A 21,619-nucleotide genomic window follows, 5' to 3' on the forward strand; every position below is an offset into this window, starting at 1 on the left:
GGCGAGCTGAGGGAGGAGAAAGATCTATGAGTGGCCCAGCCCTGCCCTTGGCTCCAGTAAGGCTGTGCCCCACTGAGAGGATTCAAGAGAACCATGGCACATCCCCACCCCCACCCCGCCAGACTCTCAGCGCTCGTCCTCACAGGCGCTACCCTACGTGTGCCGTGAATTTCCCACGGAGGGCGCAGCAGGAGGTCCCTGGTCAAACAGAAAACTCGTAAGCGTTCGATGCCCAGGTTGCAGATTTGATTCCCCAGTCAGGGTGCCTGCAGAAGACAACGATGGATGTTTCTTTCTGTCTTTTTCTCCTCTCTCCTCTCTCTCCCTCTCTTCTCCTCTGTCTTGAATAAGAATAAAATAAACCTTAAAAAAAAAAGTGAGCGCAGCCTCCATAACCATGAACATTGATAAAAAACTCAAGACCTCCTGGACCTTGCATCTGAATGAAAGACCCAGAGCAGAGGAGAGATGGGGGCCAATGAGCTGACCCTGCCCAGTTAAATCGGGGCACCCTAATGCGGCAGGGTCCACTCAAGTCCCAACTAGTTTTGAGGACAGAAGAGCTTCATTCCTCACCTTACTGAGCTTCTGTCACAAGTGTGAGCCTGCAGGGCCTCTGAAAGCACGAGAGCTGGGTCAGGCGCCTTCTCTGCAAGAGCAGTACCTTCACCCACTCTCATTCCCACAATGAAACTAAACGCCTTAAATTAAATAGGGAAAATCCCACGCAATCATCTGGCCATTTATCAGGAACATTTTCTTCTTTGTCATTTTGCTCCTCAACTCATATGCAATGCAATTTTGTTTTCCTGAAAGACCCTCACTAAGTGGTCTCTATTCTCATGTTTTTCCTACCAGGGTGAGGGTACACAGGCTGAACCTACACCCGGATAATAAGCAAACAAGTTTCTCAGTAATCACGCCTGAAGAAAGATTTCCCTTCCAATACGTTTTTAAAATGGTAAGATAATACACAAATATCTCGATTAAGAAAGGAACTCAAGCCTAGAGCCCAAAACTTGACACCTACATACCGTTCTCTGATAGACAGCACCAGGGCCCTTGGAGAAGCGGTTGATTCCAGGGCCGGGACAGAGAAGATACAAGAGGAGTCGTTTCTGAGGCCAGAAAGTCAGGGAAGGACACAAGAAGCGACGGGGCACTTCCAGGGGACGCAAGCCAACCTGAAGGGGCTCCCAGTGGCCGAGGCTGGGATAAATTAGGCAACAAAATAAACAACAGAACTGCATTGTAAGCTAAGGGATAAATTATACATCCAACGTCACACGCTGATATCGCTCATCGAACAAATCAACAAAAGGGGGCGAAGGCACAGCTCTTCCACGCAGGGAATTCCAGTGAATAAGTGGAGACGGAGTAGCAGAAACGGAAGTCACCACCAGACCACTGCCGTAGTAACTGCTGCAGGCGAGAGCCACCCAAGAATGCTAACTGATTGGTGAACACTGGGGAGGAACAGGATATCCCCATGCCAAGCCTCAAACTCTCTTCCCCCAAATACTTCACCTGTTACAAAGGGGAAAAACACTATCTTTACCGTGGTGACACCTGGCAGACACCACAGGATAAGACTAATGTCACCAGTAATAGGACTCAACGTCATTCTCAATCTAAACAGGAGAGAACGTATAAAAAACCAAATTGATGGTCATTCTAAAAATACAAAGACGAAATACTTCAAAAGTGTCAACGGAGGCCCTGGTTGCTGTGGCTCAGTGGATTGAGCGTCGGCCTGCGAGCCAAGTGTCACTGGTTCGATTCCCAGTCAGGGCACGTGACTAGGTTGCATGTCAGGTCCCCAGTTGGGGGCGCGAGTGAGAGGCAACCACATGGTGATGTTTCTCTCCCTCTCTTTCTCCTTTCCCCTCTCTCTAAAAATAAATAACTAAACAAACAAAGAAGTAATTTTTTTTTTTTTTTAAGATTGGTACTATCTTCCCTTTAAAAAAGAAAAAAAAAACTGTCAACGGCATGAAAAACAAGGAAGACTGAGGAACTGGCACAGATAGGAAGAGAATAAGGAGACCTGACAACTAAATAAATGAGGGATTTTGGACTGAATCCTGGCACACAAAGGGTCAATAGTCAGAAACCGATGAGCTCTGATTAAAGCCAACAGTTTCAGTAATCATATTGTCGTCGTCGGCGGCGGCAGCCGTCCGTCTCGAGAGACGATGGTGTAGCTTCTTAAGAGTCTGTCTGCACCGCCGAGAATGGCTGTGCAGTCCGACTCGGGAGTGACACGGTATCTGTCTCCTCCCGTGTTGAATCGACATCTTGCGATGACGCTGGAGTGTCCTCTCCAGTGAAGCTGAAGCTACAGAGCCTGGGCAGGGTGATATGGAGGGTCTGCTGTTGCCCATGCAGCAGACCCCCCCTCTCTTCGCAGCTGAAGGGTCCAAGGGAAAGACGGAGTCAATACAGCTTGGCTTCAGGTGCGCCGCAGGAGTTGCCGGTGTTGACTACAACGTCAAACCGCCTTAGGGACTCCGGCTCCGGATTTTCTGTCGGGGTTTACTCCCTTAGCCTTTCCCCTGAAGAGGTATGCCGCAAGGCAGCGGAGGTTTTTTGGAGTCAGAGTTTTCCTTCTCTGACTATACTACAGTTATGCAAGATATTAACTTAAGACAAACTGGGTAAAGAGGGTAAGGGAACTCTGTACAGTTCTGCAACCCGCTGTTAAATCTACAATTATTCAAAATTAAAATGTTTTAAATTTAGGAAATTTACATTGTTACTGTTTTTTTCTGACTTATTTCTATCTTAAATAAAGGGTGGGGCAAAAGTGGGTTTTTAGTTGTTCACATGGAAAATAATACAATAATTAATAAAGAATAAAAGGAGACTAAACTCTGTGTTTTGCATACTCTCAGCTGTAAGCCTACTTTTGCCCCACCCTGTATTTAGGATTAACTGGGCAATCAAAGACATTAAATACTGACAATTGTTATCTCCAACTGGGATTCATTCTTTCATTAGTTTAACAAACAATTTGATGAGCAACTACTACATCTCAGGCACTAAGGTCATACCACTGAATACAGCAGAGATAAAGCAATGCCTGGAGGACCTTATGGGAAGACAGACAATGAAATAAATAAAACATATGGTACGTCAGACAGTGATGGGTGGTAAGTAGCATAAAACAAGGAAGGAAGATGGTAAGAGGTTTAAGATCAGGAAAGGGAAAGTGTAAGCTCAAAAATTCAATCCTGTGGAGCCCGTCATAATTCACCTGAGAGAGCACTTTCAGGTTGCTTCTGATACAAAAGGCTAAGGGAGTAAACCCCGACAGAAAATCCGGAGCCGGAGTCCCTAAGGCGGTTTGACGTTGTAGTCAACACCGGCAACTCCTGCGGCGCACCTGAAGCCAAGCTGTATTGACTCCGTCTTTCCCTTGGACCCTTCAGCTGCGAAGAGAGTGGGGGTCTGCTGCATGGGCAACAGCAGACCCTCCATATCACCCTGCCCAGGCTCTGTAGCTTCAGCTCCACTGGAGAGGACACTCCAGCATCATCGCAAGATGTCGATTCAACACGGGAGGAGACAGATGCCGTGTCACTCCCGAGTCGGACTGCACAGCCATTCTCGGCGGTGCAGATAGACACTTAAGAAGCTACACCATCGTCTCTCGAGAGGGACGGCTGCCGACGACGACATTCCAGACCCCCCCCCCCCCGCGAAGTAGGAACCTTACGTTTATTCTACACTCTTAAACCTATGTAACTTTAACTATATACGTATACAGTACCGCAAAATCCTGTGATATAGCGAAAGATCCATGATAAATAATTAAATATAATATTTTTTAAAATCCCGCAATGCAGTGAGGCCGCAATAAGTGAACCGCGATATAGAGAGGGACGACTGTACACTAACACTTCCTGGATACCAGAAGCCATAGAAAACTGAACAGTGAAACAGTTTTTTGTTTGTTTTTTTGAGAAACTGTTTATTTTCCATCAACCTTATTTTCATTCTGTTAAAAGTTTGTGGAAGAAGAGCTTAAGACCACTGAGTGGCCATTCCTACCCACTCAGTGGCCTTTGCACGTGGGCTGAGCGCTCCTGTCCTGGGCAGGAAACTGCTGAACAGGCCCAGAGGGCACCCCCGCCTTCAGACCAGTCTGCAACCGCAGGCTGAGCAGCAGCAAACTCAGGAGCCAGGGCAGCGCATTCACCCAGAAGTGCCTCCTTGGTCACAGCCTTTGCAGCAGCGGCCAGCACTTCCTCTTCAGTCTCTTCAGGATCCCTGTGGAAGTGGAGATCAGGCCTGACTTCCCACGGGTGTTCACAGGAGACGGTGCCGCACACGCGCAGAACTCCCTGGGCCAGCGTCCACGTCAGACCCGAGTGAGCCCCCTTGTTGTTACAATGGCGCAGAGGAGAGTGTGTGTCACACAGAGCGATGGTGGGCGGGTTAACATAAGATGCCCCGTGAGAGGCCCTGGGACCGGTAACCACCAGAGGTCTCGGCCCCCAGAGGCTGCCTGGATCTGGTTAGTGAAGGTCCCAGGAGTGGGGAATGAAGTGGCAGCAGTAGGAGTGGCCTCAGGGGCAGCAGCAGGCTCCAGCACAGCTCGCTGGCCCGGATTCCTGGACGATATGACACCATCAGCCAGGTTTTCAGTGGCGACAATGGCACGAGCTGCCAGCAGAAGCTTCTCCCGGGTTCTCTTCAGATTTGTGATGTAGATGCCATCACTTTTCCCTTTGTAGATGTGCTGTTCCATTTGGAAGGCAAGGTTGGTGCCACCTAAGTGGGTTCCTGCTGCAAGGACTCTGAGGACAAACTCCTTCTTTTGCAGGACATTAAGGGCTCAGGACAGTGTGAAAGTTTTCGGTTACCTCAGAACGGAGACCACCACCACATGGACACTTCTCTGGGTAGCCTGGAAAAGGGCAGAACAATTAGTGATTTTCATGCTTTTGTCAATTCCCCTGAGGTTTATCTTCAAAACATTCACATCTTTCCAGCTTACAGGAAGGATTACTTTTTTAACCAAAATATGTCTGATTTCTTCAGCATTAACATAACACGTAAAAGTAGGCTCACTGGTCAGTCCCTGAACGCGCACAAAGATATACACGTGTGTATAACAGATAGAAATTCCCTTAATCAAAATATGGCTAAAAACACTCCCTGCCAGTTCCTTTCCAAAATAACTGTCCTAATATTAATGAGTTTTCAGTATGAACTGCAAACAGTTTGAAACAGGATGGTATTCTTTCCCGGCCACCACTTTTAACTTAGGAAGGACACCTTGACTTAGGAGGCCTATGCAAGTCTGAAGACAGTAGAGACTCTTAAGTTAGAGAGGTACCTCCCGTTTAACAAACTGCATTTTATATGCTACTCTTTCATTCTGAAAACAATCATCCTAGTAAACAAGATTTTGTTGTAATAAGTATATAGGGTGCCAGGTGAGTACTGGAAATATCTGGGGGAAGGAACCCTCTGGGAAGCATATAATTGTCTAACCACTGTGCTGTGCACCTGAACCTAATACAAAATAATACTGAATGGAAACTAATTGAAAAATAAAATTTAAATTAAAAATAAATAAATAAAATTGGCCCATATAAGAATATAATAACAAAAAATATATATTTTGCTATTTTTCTCCCCCAAATCAGACTCATGCACTGTGTACTATAGGAAATAAACTGCAAACAAAATGTTTTCTTTTTAATTAGACTTGCAAAAATATCTTAGTGGCGTCATAATGCTAGCACCAAAAGTAACCAGCATATGAACAAATGCATTCCGCAAGTTGAAAATATTATAATTTCCAACAGTGGTAGTATAAATGCATTTAATGCCACTGAACTATTCACCTTAAAATGGATAAAATGATAAAAATTTTTATGCATCACATGATAAATGTGCAAAAACCGGAAAATTTTAAAAAGCAATAATATATAAATATTGAATTGTTATGTTGTAAAACACCTGAACCAATATTATATGTCAATTCACCTCAATGAGAAAGTAATTAAAGTAAAATATATGAATTATATGTTTAAAAAGCAACAATATGGAGATGCTACACCTCGCCATGCCTGTCTTTCCCGCCATGTCGTTTGTGGACAATGCACAGGGCCCTCTCTCTGCTGTGCCACTTAAGCGCCCCTGTCCCTTTGGTCACAGTGGTTATCTGCCTTTAATCAAGGGAGCAGTTGGGGTGATGGTGAAGGCCATGAGGAGGAGGGATGCAACCAAGCAGTCAGCAACCTGCAGGCAGGTTTCTGCCCAGCGGTCGCAGGATCCTAGAAAGCGCTCGCTGCTCTCGCCGGAGCCGGAGCCGGAGCCGGACAGGTCTCCAGTTCTGCCTGGTAAACGCAACGGCATCTTCCCGGCAGGTGCCTGCGTAGACCCAGGGGGCCATCCAGATCCTCTCAATCGTCTGGTCGCTGCTGTTTGCCATTCCCCTGTCTTTCCTCCTCCCCATCGCCTACCAGACCGTAAAGGGTCCTGAGCCGGGCCTTGAATATCTGTCCAGAGCTAAGTTGAACCTGCACGTGTCTCTGGCCCTCTTCACCATTCTCCCCCATCAGAGGCCGGCAAGCTGTAGCCGCTTTCACCCAGAGTCCCCCACCCCACACACCTTTCTTTGCTCTCCTGCCTTTCTCGGAGACCCATTTTAAGAAAGATGTTGAGTTAAACTATCTTAAAGCCAGTGAACACTTGAGGTGAAATACTGGCAAAATTAAAACGCAGAACAACCATTAAAAGTCGGTGAAGTGCGTGTAATTAAAATAAGCTATTTTCAAAGACTTTAATTTACAAATGGTTAAAGATGTGCTATCCCCCAATTTCTCCCTCTGTACACTCACAGAATTCCCGAAGGGCAGGTATTTTCATCCCACAGTCCCCCGCCACCCCCCAAGAAATTAAAAATGCAACAGTATGACCCGATCTCATATAAGTATACATATACATGCATATGCACTAGGAAAACTCTGACTCCAAAAAACCTCCGCTGCCTTGCGGCATACCTCTTCAGGGGAAAGGCTAAGGGAGTAAACCCCGACAGAAAATCCGGAGCCGGAGTCCCTAAGGCGGTTTGACGTTGTAGTCAACACCGGCAACTCCTGCGGCGCACCTGAAGCCAAGCTGTATTGACTCCGTCTTTCCCTTGGATCCTTCAGCTGCGAAGAGAGGGGGGGTCTGCTGCATGGGCAACAGCAGACCCTCCATATCACCCTGCCCAGGCTCTGTAGCTTCAGCTTCACTTCAACACGGGAGGAGACAGATACCGTGTCACTCCCGAGTCGGACTGCACAGCCATTCTCGGCGGTGCAGATAGACTCTTAGGAAGCTACACCATCGTCTCTCGAGACGGACGGCTGCCGACGACGACGACATGCATATGAGTTTGCATAATCATACACAGATTTTAAAATAGCGGGAAGCCTCCCGAAGAAAGCATCGGCGGATTGCGGCTCCTTTTACTCTTCTTACACTCACCCGCGTCACCTAATCGTCCCTAATGAGTACGCTTTGTTTGCATAATTGAGAAAACACGGAAACCATTACTCCAAATCCTCTCCTCCCTGCGCCCCGGGCCACCTCACCCCGCCCCCGCCCCCGCCCCGGCCGCCGCCCGCGCTCAGCCCGCCACTCACCGACTCCCGCGGCGCCTCCACTACACCCTCCGGCCGCACCGCACCCCCACGCCGGCCTCGCGGCCGAGGGGGTCGCGCACGCGTAACGCCGCCCGCCCCTCGGAGGCCTTTCTAGGAAACTGGGAGGGCGGACGTCTAAGGACTCCATTGTGAACCAGAGACAAGGTGTCAGTCCGTATAGGGGCTCACTGTACAGTGGGTGACTTTGACAAGTCAACAGTGTTAATGCAGTGTGACAAATAAGGACCACGACAAGCACATGGCAGGCCACCACAGGAGCACAAGGACGGGGCATCTAATCCAGGTGGGGAAATAGGGTTCACAGAAGACGTCGTGGAGAAGGGGGTTTCTCAGCTAAATCTTGAAGGACAAGTAGAAGTTTTCAAGGTGATAGAAAAGTCTCCTATCTAGCTAGGGCTTGAGCCCCACCCACAATTCAAGCGCAGTAGCTGGGGGTTCCTGCCCACATTACAATGACGGGGGCGGGGTGGGTTCTAGGGCCCCACCTTCTTTTTACGGTAAGGGAGTTATGGCTGCTCAAAAGGGGACAGTCCATACAGATGGTGTCAAAAGGTCTGAACAGTTTGGGGGACAGAAAACCTCCAGACGTGGCTGTGCTCCTCTTTTTGTGACCTCCATAAATCCAAAAGGCCCCTAGGAACACCCTCTGACAGGTGGTCCCAGCCCAGGCAGGACTTAATACAGGGCAGGGAGTAATGGTGATGCCGAGCAGCATAGTAAGTGGTGTAAGTATTTTCTGTTGCTGTTATTACATACAAACGGGCAACGGCTCTGCCAACCTTGGCAATGATCTGGATACAGGGAATGAAGTGGGAGGAAACATAATCCTAGAAAACACCTAAAATTTCTACCATGTGCCAGGCACCGTTTTAAGTAATATAATATATATATCACTGCTGATTAGGAAGCTGCAACACGAAGGCTAACTTAACCCATGGTCACCCAGACCGTGGTATGACATCCAGGGTTCTGGTCTGGGCCTCTGGGTGAATGATAGTGCATTTTACAGTGTTGATAACATGTGTTGAGCTTCAGAATTGAGGGTAGATGTGAGTTCCGCTTTAGGCATGTAGAAGTGGGGCTACCTCTTCAGTTAGCTCTGTACCAAGGCTAGTGTGATGATTTCCAAGAGGGGTCAGGGTAGTGCTCCCTCGGGCCTTCTGGGATTGTCTTTGGCCCAAGTGCGGGTGTCCCAAGGTGCCATGTGGGAGGCATCATGGAGCACGTGTCCCCCACTGGAACCCAACGTAGTCATGGTAGATCAGACCCACAGTGGTGGCCATGGTGCTGCCTATAAAGCCTAGACACACTGCCTGGATGAACCTGGCCCGTAGAGAAATGAAGCCAACCACTTGAGCATGAAAAAGCTTTGAGAATAAAAAATCTAAACCTTGTTACCCATTTCAGCGCTCATAGCCGCATAAGGCACGTGCTATGCTCTGCATTTTTCAGATGGTTGGGTATCGTTCCCAAGGCCCCCCAGAGAGGAAGCGGCACAGCTAGGGTGTGCCCGATGGTCCAGACCTTTAATGGTCTGAGGGCTGCAAATGCAGCCCGAGGCCTCAATTGTGGCCCCTCTCTGCCTCGATCGCAGGGGCGTGAGTGGCCCAGGAGCGAGTAATCCCTGCACACAAGGTGCCATCACTCTCTCGGGTGCAGGGGGCGCGCGCGCCCACCTTCATCGCCGAGACTTCCGGGTTCCGGGAGCGTCCGGAAGTGGGGCTTCTCTCACTTCCGGCTCGGCCATTGTTTTTTGCTTCTGCTGGCCGCGGAGGTCTCCGCCGCCGAGGCGTCTTCGCGGCTGTACCCTAGTTAGCAAACCGAGGGCGGGGAGGGAGGTGCTTCCCGGGCCGGGGTCCTTCGGCTGGAGCTGCGGCCGCCCACTGCCCAGGTCGGCGATGCTGGCCGGCCCCAAGCTTCGCCGTGGAGCTCAGAAGCAGCCAGATGTACAGCGTCCTCTTTGACGCGCTCCCCTGACCAGCTGCGGGCACAGCGATGAACAGGGCAGATGTGGCCAGGTGAGCCGAGCCGAACGCGAAGCGCTGATAGGTGTTCCCCCAACCTTGTCCTGGGACACCACAGGAAGCGTCAGAAGTGGGTCGGACGCTGTCGGAATTTCAGACATGGAGTGTGACTCGGACACGCACAATCCACATGAGATAACGCTGCTGAGCATTTGGGGCGGTAAAGGAAGTAGGAAGATGGCGAGAACTTCATACATGCATGCTGGGATCAGAGAGCTCACAGGTTACTTTTAAGTCCGTCATTGCCTTTTTTACAGAAATTGAGACCTAGGGAGAAGTAGCGGACCCAGAGAACCGAGATTCATGGTGATTTGGAAGGAGAGCGCATGTGCCCTGATTACCACTAAAGTACTGATTTCCAAAGTTTTACCATGTATGAACTAAATAAAAGTTTCTCCCAGCTTCAGGATCAGCTAAGTGAACCACATTTATTCGTTTACCAAACATGTGTCTCTGTGTGTCGTGGACACACACATATCCAAGAGGACTGGGAACCAGCCCTGCCCTCTTGAGTTCCCCCGGAAAGTGGGGGAGCCAGCCAGGTAAACCACAAACAATGTGAGCAGCGCTCTAGCAGAAGTTTGACCGAAAAAAGAACTGGGTCCTCAGTGAGGCATTGCTGTACTTAAGTCTGGAAACATCAGGAAGGTTTTCTTGGGAAGACAGGTTGAGGAGGAAAAGGTCTGGCATTTTCTAACGCCTTTGGGTCCCTTTCTTTTGGTGATCACCCAGCAGTTTGGAGGGTGTGAGTGTGGAATTTGTATAAACGAGTTAAAATACAGTGTTATAGTGAGAAGGCGAGAGAAGGAGGCTGGCAGCTCTCTTTCTGTTTGGGGCAGTCAGGAAAGCCTTCAAGAGAAAATTGCTTCTGGGTATTGACAGATGAGTAGGAGTTTGTCAAAAGCTGAAAGGAAGATGGAAAATGAAAACAGGGCAAGAATATTCTAGCTGTGTCTCTAGAGCTTTAGTCCCAAATTTCTTTTATTGTGCATCTCTGCCAATCGAGAAAGGTAGAGGTGTTGAGCATGCACTTCCAACTAGGTTTATTTGTAAATTAAAGATTTGTGCTATTTCACAAACTTCATGCATATTGTAAAACGTGCGCTGCCCTGCCCGGCTAGTTCAGTTGGTTGGAGCGTCGTCCCAGACACCAAAAGGTTGCAGATTCAATCCTTGGTCAGGGCACATACTGAGGTTGCAGGTTCGACCCTTGGGGTTCATACAGTAGGCAACCGATCCGTGTTTCTTTCTCCCTCCCTCTCTCAAATCAATAAAACATATCCTCAGGTGATGATAGAGAGAAAGAGATGCACTAAATAGGAGTTAAAATAACAACTTAATATTTTCTTATGCACCTTTTAGATCATCATGCATTTCCTATATTTAGAGATCATTGCTATCTTTCTAGCCTGGGTCCCTGGGGAGAGTGGTAGAGGGTGTGGCTAGGATAGAGGCCTGAGACCATGTTGTGGAGGGCTGTGAATGCTATGCATAGATACTTAGGTTTTATCCTGTAGGTTATGGGAGCCACTGAAAGTATAAGAAGGGAAGTCACTTGGAGAGATGCTTAGAGAGACTGCCCTAGTGGTTTTCTCTCTCTGGCTTTTCTGGAGCTTTGCTTTTTAAATGTGGAGGATCTGTCATCAGCCTGGTCTGAATATTCTGGGGACTCTGATTTCTCTCTCGATGTTTCTGTAGGTGACACCCCCATCACCCCGCACCCGAACTCTAGAAAACAGCTTCTGAGACCTGAATTACAGACCATCATCTTAATTGGACAAACTGCTGCTGGAACAAAAGCTTCTGTTCGGGGTCACAATGGCCACCCAAGGCGGGGGAACTTTAGGCCTCATCTCCAGGGGTGCTGTTCTCCAGAAGCAGGAGAGGCGCCTGACTATAAAGCAGGAGCCAGGGAGCCGGACCTGGGGGCAGGGCTGCAGTCTCCAGAAGAACCACCCTCCTGTTTGTGAAATTTTCCGGCTACACTTCAGGCAGTTGTGTTACCACGAGACGTCTGGGCCGCAGGAGGCCCTGAGCCGGCTCCGGGAGCTCTGCCACTGGTGGCTGATGCCAGAGGTGCACACCAAGGAGCAGATCCTGGAGCTGCTGGTGCTGGAGCAGTTCCTGAGCATCCTGCCCGGGGAGCTCCGGACGTGGGTGCAGCTGCATCACCCCGAGAGCGGCGAGGAGGCCGTGGCTGTGGTGGAGGAGTTCCAGAGACACCTCAGTGGACCAGAAGAGGTGAGCAGTTGAGTCTAAGATGGCATCTAGAACCATTCTCTGGTGCTTAAGTTAGCCTGGGAATAGGTATTCTCCGTTCCTTAGTCCCTAGGCTGGTGTGCCCTTAGGATTCCTCAGCCAGTCATGGGTAGAGGGGAGATGCCATAAACAAAGCCGTAAACAAGAAAGCAAATTGTAGCCACGCTGTGAATGACTTGGTGAAATAGTGCTTCGTGAGCCCTGCTCCAGCTTGGAGATGCACACAGCACTCCTGGCAGGCAGAGGACGGGCATGTTGGCTAGAAGGCGGGGGCGTGCGGGCAGAGGTAAGGCGGGAGGGTGCTGAGGACAGGAGCCCTCGTCAGAGCACTTCTCATTACTCCCTCAGACCTCTCAGTCCTCCCTCTTCCTGCCTTTTAGGGTCTTTCTGAGAGGTGGTATTTCTGGGCCTCATAATCATGTCTTCCTTTCTTAGCTTTCCAAACCCAAGTGGGGTGTTTTTGCTTCTTTAGCTTCAATATTTCCTATTTCCCTGGGTTCTCTCAAATTTAAAGCCAAAGTAATTCAAATTTGAGGAAAAGCTGGAGAGTCAGAAGTGGGAAGACAGAGAGAAGTCATGCTTTTAAGGACCACAGAGCTAATTAGCTCAGTGGCCATGTATATCAGTCAGAGTTCAGCCAAAGAAGAAAAACCAGTAGGAAATTTATGTTATTGTAGAAAGTGGCTTGCATGATTATGGGAGCTGGCAAGGCAACTCTGAAATCTGTAGGGCAGGCCGACTGGAAGGGCTGGCTGAGACTCTCAGGCACCGGCCGAAGCTGTTGTCCGCAGGCAGAATTTCCGCACGGAACCGTGAGCTCTAAATTTTAGGCCTTATAACTGATTGAATCAGGCCCATTCAGCTTATCTTTGGTACTGAAGGAAACGGATTAGACTTAATCACATGTACAAAATGCCTTCACAGCAATATCTAGATTAGTGCTAAATTGACACATCAAAAGACCACGGATACGTCAGTTCCTCCTGATTAGTCTCACATTGCTCCCTGTAACTAAGCAGAGGGAATTAGGGTCCCCTCTGTGTGTACTCCTTTGCAGTTTATCAGGGAAAACCAGTATAGGAAATTTTCTGAGTACCCATCACATGATTTTATTCGGTGCTTTAGAAAAAAAAGTGATTACATACCTATGCCTAGGGAATCAACACCAGCTGATCAGAGTCCTAGGGCTAGACCTATTTCCAGGAGTACCAGCCAATGCCCCTTTCGCATTATCAAATCCATTGTCAAGCCATTATTTCCTTGTATAAACAAGTAAATACACAGGATACATCAGCCATCACCGAGGTCTACAGAGCAAGTAGGCCCAACCATGGCAAAGACAAATGGCTGGTGAGCTGTTTGGAGTGCCACGTAGTGAAGAGGTGGGAGATCATTTTTGCTATTTTCTACGTTCTTTTGCTTTAGGCAGAAGGGAATGCTCCCTCCATTAAAACTCAGTCTCAGAAAAAAGTGACCAAGTCACAAACCCGGAGAGCGACTAACAGTTGTGAGTCAGGGCAGCTGAGCCCTCATGGCTCCCGCCTAGAAGAGGGGTCTTTGGACCGCCTTTATTACTCTGCCACCTTTGTCAGCTTCAGCTTTCCGGGGTGAAGACCTGGGAGCAGAGCTGTCTGTCCTAGCACAGGCCCATACAATGTATTTATGGCTAAATGAACAAGCTAGCTTTTTCATGGCAGTTTGCCAGGGGAGATTAAGGGCTGTCAGGGCAGATCAGAGTCAGTCTGCTGAGCACGTGTATGTGTGCACGTTGGGGCTGGAATCCCTGCTGGGCTGCAGAGTCATGCAGCTTCTAAAATGCTTTCAGATCCTTTTATTTCAGCTCCTAGCAGGCTTACAGAATACACAAATGGTAACCACTTGACAAGTGATAGACCACCGAGAGGTTAACTGACTCCTCTAAAATGACAAACCTAGTGAGCAGTCCCTTTGTCCCTGCGACTTAGCCAGTGTGGTTATTGCTGATTACCACCGAGGGCCGGAACTGGGATTGTCCTGCTCCCCAGGTTCTAAGCCCCCAGCTTTCCCCTAGTGTCTTGCTGTGGAATGCCATCGTAGACTGAAAGCGGAAATGGGGATGTCATGCCTGTGAGGAAAGGAAACCCGAGAGTCCCAGGTAATTAACAGGAACTGGGCCAGGCTTTAATTGCCGGTGAATTACAAGGTTGTGCTGTCGCAGTGCAGTTCTGTCATCTGCCAGTCCCCACAGCTGCTGTACTGAAGAGCTGTGACTCCCATTTATTATGTAAGACCCATCCCGCGGAGAGCCTGGGGAGCCCAGACCTCCTGCTCCTGCCACTGCTCTGGAGTGAGAACACCACAGGAGCAAGGGTCCTGTCGTCTCAGCAGGTGCGACCCAAGTGCACAGATCCGGCATGGTGTACTGAAGAAGCGGTTCTTTCCTCCTCCTGCTCCACTGTGTACCTGCCAGAGCAAGGGAGCTGGTCAACGTGCTCTGTTTAGAGAAGGTCTTAGGCTTTCTGTTCTAACTGCTGGTGAAAATAGCAACCGTGAGTTACAAGGAGCCGGCTTGATGACAACCGGCCACATTAAGAAATCAAAGGTCTGTGCTTTGAGACATTCTCAAGGTATCTAAAGATTAATGTTATCTGATCTTATTTGACTTTTTTATATAAATTACTGAAGAGAGGTAGTATATATTGAAAACTGAGTTTGCAGATAACACTAAAAGCTCATAGCAAAACACCGAGAGGAAGTCAGTCAGCAAATATTGATTGAGCACCAATGTTGGGCCCAGCATTGTTCTAGCAGCTAGTAGTCAAGACAAAAAGCTAATATTTTTCATTGGGCGAGAAATAGACAATAAATAAAGATAAATACATCCCTGTGGTCAGGGATGGTTTCTCTGAAGAGGAGAAACACTTGCTGAGAGACATTGAAATGCCCCTTTTGAGGCTTGTCAACCACTGTGCTGGGATCGTGCTTCATCTGTCAGCCTCAGAAGCATTATTTATGTATGTATAGGTACATCTATCATTTTTATTTCCTTGGTACTTCCGGTTGCTCTTCTGTAGGCTCCAAAGTGGGGAGTGTACGGAACTGCTGTCCTGGATCCTCCTTCTAGATGGTTCTTAAAGCGAATTTGTGTCTGAAGAACTGACACAGATGGGAAATGGTTGTACACTCTGGTCTTTAAGCTGCTAACAGGAAGGTCAGCGGAGGGATGGAAGTAGGATTGCAAGCTGCACACCTGCCTTGACAGTTTCCCCCGCAGTGGGCTGTACTGGGGTAGCCACACGGATGCTCTGGCTCTCCTTTTCCCTAGCTTTCTTCCCGGGGTTGCTTCTAGGAGGTGTTGCGTTCTGTACCTGCAAGGATGCTCTTTTGAACCTAATTGTATTTCCTTGTCTCTAGGCTTCAGCTGCAGCTCAGGAACAGGAAATGCATTTGGAGGAGATGACAGCCTTGAGTGCAACAGAGGAGTCTCCTCCTGCCTCCCCCCTCAGTGACAGTTCAGCCTCTGGAGGCCACCTGGAGCGTCCTCATGACCCAGGGGACTGCCACCTCCCCAGTGAGCACTCCGCGACTCACCCCTTCCGCTCTGCCCTCTAGTCCCTCCTCTCTTCTCTCCTCTGGAGTCTCCTTTCCTTCATGTCCCCGTCTCCTGCCTTATGGGAGTCCTTCGTTGCCCTGCCCTCTGCCTGCCTTTCCTAGCGACTCTGTCTGTTCCCTTTTGTTTATTGTTCAGTCATTAATGTATTGAGCACATTTTGCCAAGCACATGTCACGGGAAAAGATACAGAGGATACCATCACTGCTTTCAGAGAGCTGGTTACCTAGTTGGTACAGGGCCAGTCAGAATGTAAGAGACAACCTCATAAGGTACATGAGTGACATCTGTCCCCAGGCATCTGATGCCATCACAAAGGAGCAGTGTGGACATTCTTAATGAGATCTGGGGTGTGTATGGACTCTTCACGGAGGAGGTAGCAGTGGGATTAGACAGTGAAAAATCAGGGAGAAATTTAAAGGGTAGAGAAAACTGGTGGGCACTGGAGTAGGTAATATAAGCAAAGACTAAGTAGTTGACCCTTGAACCCTACTGAGGTGGGGTCAGGGAGGACTGTATTTCAGAGCCTAGGGTCTGTACAGGGCCTTAGAGTTGAGGCCAGGAAGATCCGGAGGGGCAGGGGACGAAGTGTGTTAGAAACAGTATTTCGGGCCGATTACTCTGGCACACGTGAGCATTACGATCGAGTGGGGAGACCAGTGGCGGGGAGCCTTAGGAGGAGGCTAGTGCCGGAGAGTGGATGTGAGGCAATTATAGCCTGGGTGAGGTTGAGCGGTGTGAGTGGAAAGTGACAGATGTGACAGGCGTTATGAAGGAAAACTCCAACTCCATGGGGCAAGGGAGAGGAGGGGAATTAGAGGATTTGGCCAATGCCCGAAATCATTGACAGAACTTGATAAGTCAGGAGAGGAAGACGGAGAGAACATGCACTGAGACACTGAGCCGAAGGAGTGTAGGACACCAGATGAAGTGTCTAAGCAGCAGGAAGCGTGTGAAAGTCTAGGGGAGAACTGAGAACTTGAGAGCCCCGGCAGAGCGGCGAGAGTCGGTGAAGTCTCCCACAGGGAACAGGAAGCTGTCAGACGTAGGGTGTCCAAACAAGAGGGCAGGAGAAGGAAGAGAAACCAGGGAATGGGGTCGGGCACAGATCGGAGGGGGAAATTGGGCAAGGCTGGTGCTAGGGACGCATGCGGAGAGGAAGTGGTCAGAGTATAGCTTCCCCGTGAGAGGTTGAAGAGAGCGAGGGCTGGGAGACCAGTTTGCCTTAGGACCAGGGACCTCCTGCTGCGCCCTCCGTGGGAAATTCACGGCACACGTAGGGTAGTGCCTGTGAGGACGAGGGCTGAGAGTCTGGCGGGGTGGGGGTGGGGATGTGCCATGGTTCTCTTGAGCCCTCTCAGTGGGGCACAGCCTTACTGGAGCCAAGGGCAGGGCTGGGCCACTCATAGATCTTTCTCCTCCCTCAGCTGGCCCTGCCTCCCCGGGGCCTGCCCTGCCCCAGGAGGGGAACCCAGGAGACCAGGCGGCGGCAGCTGTGCTTCGGGTGGCCCGGCTGCAGGTGAGCCTGGCTCTTTGTGCCTCTCCCGAGCTCCTGAGCCCGGGGCCCTGGAATAGCGAGGGCTCGTCCCCGGGGTGCTGGCCGGTTCTGTGACCGCGCCTGTGGCCTCCTGTCCTCTTGCTTCCCTGGGGGCTGTGTCCGTGGACGCCCTCTGGCCCCAGACCTGTCCCCTTGGCTGTGTCATCCCGGCTTCTCCTCCTCCACCCCTGTGCGCACCAGGGCCCTTACCTGGGCTCGTGGGGTCTGTGAGGACCGCCCTTCAGGTGGGGAGCAGCTCTGAGCAGCCCGGGCTTGTCCTTGCAGGGCTCTGCAGCGTCCGAGCTCCCGTCTGCGGACCACACGGGGAAGAGGGGGCAGGGCCCGGCGCCGAGTCAGAGAGGCCTGTGCCGGAACGTCGTGCCGGGAACGCACCGCGGCGTGGCCTCCCTGGGTAATGCGTCTGCGCCCCGGAACTCAGCAGCTGCGTCCTTCACGTTGTCTTTGCCGTATTTCTCTTCTTTCCTAACTTTTTATTATGAAAAATCACACGTAAAGCCTAACAGTATAATGGTCCTCTGCGCCCATCACCCAGCTTATCAGTTAGCAGCATTCTCTTTACTTCGTTATGAATTGAGCTGGGGTGGTTTAGTTAGAGTTTGTGTTTATACGGAGTAGAGACCCGCTCCAGTTATTGTAAGTAACGAGCTAAGTTACTTAGAATAAGGCTAAAGGAACGGGCATCCTGTACCGACTGACCTGCTAGACCAGACTTCGGGAAGCAGGGCGTCATTGAAACAGGGGAGCCTGGGAGCCTCAGCAACAAAGGGAAATGAATTTTACACTGTGTTGAATTAGCTCCTAATGACTTGGAGTCTCCCCAAGAGCTTCTTTTTACCTTGAGCTTCTCCTTTATTGCAATTTTATTCTTTTTGCCCTACTTCTAGTATGGAATTTACTTAGTGAGGGACTCCAAGGTTGGTTCAGCTGTTAAATATCTGTCACTTCAGGGCAGAACTTTGCCCCTGGCCATAGAAGAATGATGACCAATCTATAGAAAATCTAGCTATACCTGGCTGTAGTGCCTCACACTGGTCCAATAGCCAGTGGTTCCTCATGGGATGAGCTGGGTTGTTTGGAATAAGGCATGGTTGCCTCAACTTTTCCTTCAGGGAAGACTGGAGCAGGGCAGCTCCTGGATGGTGCTCTTGACAAGACAGGTTCTGTAATTGGCAAGTTTGCTCTGGAAAGGGTGAGTTCAGGAATCAGAGATTCAGAAATCTACAACTTACACACTTAAAGTAGCATGATCTCTTGTAGCCTTGATTTAGATGTGATTCAAAGGAACCAAAAGTTTTGTGTTTAGGTATAAGCACAGTTGCTCTGCCTTCTCCCAACTTTAGTATTCAAAAGTTTGAGAATTCAAAACCATATTTTCAGTTGTTCAGTTTCCTGATGATTCCAAATCGTCAAGTTACGAAAGTCACATTTTTATTTTTTTCCAAATTAATGATGCTTTTCTTGATTTTTATAGCATTGCAGCACTAGTGCCTAACAGCACAGCGCTCTAGGGCCTGGGGGACTTACAGAGCTTTGCACTCCCCTTCAGTACTTCCCCCCAGCATTTCTGAACCCGTGGCTTCTCCAGGTCTTGTCACTATCCCATCATACCTGAATCACCCTTTTTTTATACCTTTTTCTAATTATACCCTCATAATATAATTCTCCCTTCAATCTTCCTTTGACTCTCATGTCTGCCCACGCTTTTTCTCGTATTTGATTTGGGTGTTTGCCCCACCCCCCAACATCTTTGCTGAGGATCATGGAACTATATACAATATACAATGTCATGGTTGGAAGAGATCTTAAGAGTTTAGTATTTACTTAAGATGCATAGCACCTAAGTGACTTCTAGAAGATCAGAAGATCAAACAAACTTTACATCTGGTCTCTTGCTTTTCAATTGCCCTAGTCAATTGACTGGGATGACTCAAATATCTCTCTCCTATTAATAGCTTTTCATCCGCCCATCTCCACTGACCTTTCCCCTCTTTGTCTTTCTGTCCAGGAAGAAAAATTAGAGTCATTTCTCTCTTGTTCTCAGTGTGTCACCTCCTGTTTTACCTGTAATATAAAGGCTTTTCCAGGTGCATAGACTCCTGATGATTCTGTTTTCTCAGTAGGACAAGAAGGGAGTAAAGCTTTTTTCTTCTTTCTTTTGGCCTCAGGTGAGACTAGGATGGAGAATTCAGAGTTGCCTGGAAGGCAGGAAATTTCTAAAGAATTAGAGTCATCTGATGGGACATCAGGAGGCCTATATGGGGTGGTTCCCGGGGGACCAGGAGCTGGAAATGCCTGTGAAGATGCTTTAGGGAAGCGAGAAGCACACCCCTCCGAGGAGGAAGGCGGCCGACTGCAAAGCGATTTCCTGGAAGTAACACGTGAGGATAAAAAGAGATCCACAGAAGACGGATGTGATGAATCTAAGGAACTTGGGGAACATCAGACTCTGTCTTCCAGTCCTGCAGAACATCAAGTTCTGAAGTCACAGAAATTCTATCAGTGTGATGAATGCGGCAAAGCTTTCAGTCGGAGCTCACACCTCATCGGCCACCAGAGAATCCACACTGGAGAGAAGCCCTATGAGTGTAATGAGTGTGGTAAGACCTTCAGGCAGACCTCTCAGCTCATAGTTCATCTCAGAACCCACACGGGGGAAAAGCCCTATGAATGCAGCAAGTGTGGGAAGACCTACGGGCACAGCTCCCATCTCATTCAACACCAGAGACACCATAATGGGGAGAAACCGTATGAATGTAATAAATGTGGAAAAGCCTTCACTCAGAGCTCCCAACTCATTGACCACCAGAGAACCCATACTGGGGAGAAACCTTATGAATGCAGTGAGTGTGGGGAGACCTTCATTCGGAGTAAAAGTCTCGTCCAACATCAGGTACTTCACAGTGGTGAGAAACTCTACAAGTGTAATGAATGCGGGAAAGCTTTCTGTTCTAATAGAAATCTTATGGACCATCAGAGAATCCACACTGGGGAGAAGCCTTATGAGTGTATTGAATGTGGCAAAGCCTTCAGTCGGAATAAATGTCTTATTCGACATCAAAGCCTCCACACTGGGGAAAAGCCCTACAAATGTAGGGAGTGTGGGAAAGCCTTCAGTCAGAACTCTCAGCTTGTCGACCATGAGCGAATTCATACTGGAGAAAAACCTTTTGAATGTCATGAGTGTGGTAAGGCATTTGGCCTGAGTAAATGTCTTATTCGACATCAGAGACTTCACACAGGTGAAAAGCCCTACACATGCAATGAGTGTGGAAAATCCTTCAATCAAAACTCACACCTCATCATACACCAGAGGATTCACACTGGCGAGAAGCCTTATGAATGTAATGAATGTGGGAAGGTCTTCAGTTACAGCTCCAGTCTAATGGTACATCAGAGAACCCATACTGGGGAGAAACCGTATAAATGCCGTGATTGTGGGAAAGCCTTTAGTGACAGCTCACAGCTCATCGTGCACCAGAGAGTTCACACTGGCGAGAAGCCCTACGAGTGTACTGAGTGTGGGAAGGCCTTCAGTCAGCGTTCCACTTTTAATCACCACCAGCGAACTCACACTGGAGAGAAGCACTCAGGGCCGGCCCGGTCAGTTTCATAAGGCATAAGTTTCCAAGACAGAGAGCAAGAAACTTGGAATTAAGCTTTCTTTATAAGAAAGGTGTTTGCCCGGATCCCCCCTTAGGAACCACTAATGAAAGTGGGCTGTCCCCTCAGTGCTGTCTGCTGGGTCAGGAGGGTGGGAGAGTGGAGGAACGGTGCATTCCTTCCCCACATTTAGGAAGGACAGACTTCCTATGCCATGTACTTGTAGGGTTTCCCCTTCCTCCTTTTTTTCCTTTCTCCCTCCTGTCTTCCCTCCCTCCCCTCTTTCCTTCTTTCCTTCCTTTCCTTCTTACCTTATTTCTCCTTTTCTCTTTTTCTTTCAACTGTTTTGAAATGTATCTCGTTTCTTAGTTGTGCATCTCTTCATCCTACTCTGTTTTTCAAAGACAGAGATTGTGTCTTCCATATTCTAGTCCACCTCCTCTGTTTTATAAAGTCATTCTCCAAGACTGGTTCATTCTTTACTCTCTTGGCTGTGGCCCTCCTTACCTACATTTTAAACTTACACTCTAACCTAGACCCTCATCACCAATATTCCCTACTCAGAAAAGCTTTTTTTTTCCCCCATTTGCTAATCTATGTCCCTCAGAACCTTCCAGATCACCCTTACCTATAGATTTTTCCAGATCCAGCTCATCTGTGAAAGACTTTCTTCTTCAGACACTTCTTTAATTCCTTATTCATTTGACCTCGGTGCTTCAAATTAGCTGGTGCTGCAATGTGTAACTGTTGTCAAACTGCCTTGTAAATTATTCTCAATCGGTATTTGTATACACTCATATCAACTTATTGTAGGCTCCTTGAGGTTGGGTATGGTATCTATTTCTTTTAGCATGTAGATAATTCCACATACTATTGGTTAATAAATATATTTTTTAAAACCTGCCTCTCAGACCATCTT

At 48.7% G+C, this 21,619-nt stretch overlaps 1 protein-coding gene and 1 pseudogene across 1 annotated transcript; one reads left to right on the forward strand and one right to left on the reverse strand.

Annotated features, from left to right (window-relative positions):
- Positions 1 to 4,057: 4,057 nt before the first annotated feature.
- Positions 4,058 to 4,843, reverse strand: LOC150005335 (small ribosomal subunit protein uS2B pseudogene; annotated as a pseudogene).
- A 4,808-nt stretch (positions 4,844 to 9,651) lies between these two features.
- On the forward strand, positions 9,652 to 21,288 carry LOC150005336 (uncharacterized). Its single transcript, XM_090284955.1, has 5 exons — positions 9,652 to 9,688; positions 11,393 to 11,935; positions 15,347 to 15,543; positions 16,914 to 17,061; positions 19,193 to 21,288. Exons 2-5 carry the CDS (start codon positions 11,513 to 11,515, stop codon positions 20,711 to 20,713), a joined length of 2,289 nt encoding a protein of 762 aa, XP_090141081.1. The 5' UTR covers positions 9,652 to 9,688; positions 11,393 to 11,512; the 3' UTR covers positions 20,714 to 21,288.
- Positions 21,289 to 21,619: the final 331 nt, after the last annotated feature.

Source organism: Furipterus horrens, unplaced genomic scaffold, assembly GCF_987537825.1.
Source record: "Furipterus horrens unplaced genomic scaffold, mFurHor1.1.pri manual_scaffold_7, whole genome shotgun sequence".
In the NCBI taxonomy this organism is placed as follows: Eukaryota; Metazoa; Chordata; class Mammalia; order Chiroptera; family Furipteridae; genus Furipterus; species Furipterus horrens.

Excerpts from the sequence above, each read along its gene's own strand:
- LOC150005336 (XM_090284955.1), top strand. The coding sequence starts at position 11,513 with ATGGCCACCCAAGGCGGGGGAACTTTAGGCCTCATCTCCAGGGGTGCT. Across the intron at positions 15,544-16,913 it reads CCCTTCCGCTCTGCCCTCTA|CCTTACTGGAGCCAAGGGCA; the intron begins GTCCCTCCTCTC and ends AGTGGGGCACAG. Across the intron at positions 17,062-19,192 it reads TTCGGGTGGCCCGGCTGCAG|ACTCCTGATGATTCTGTTTT; the intron begins GTGAGCCTGGCT and ends CCAGGTGCATAG.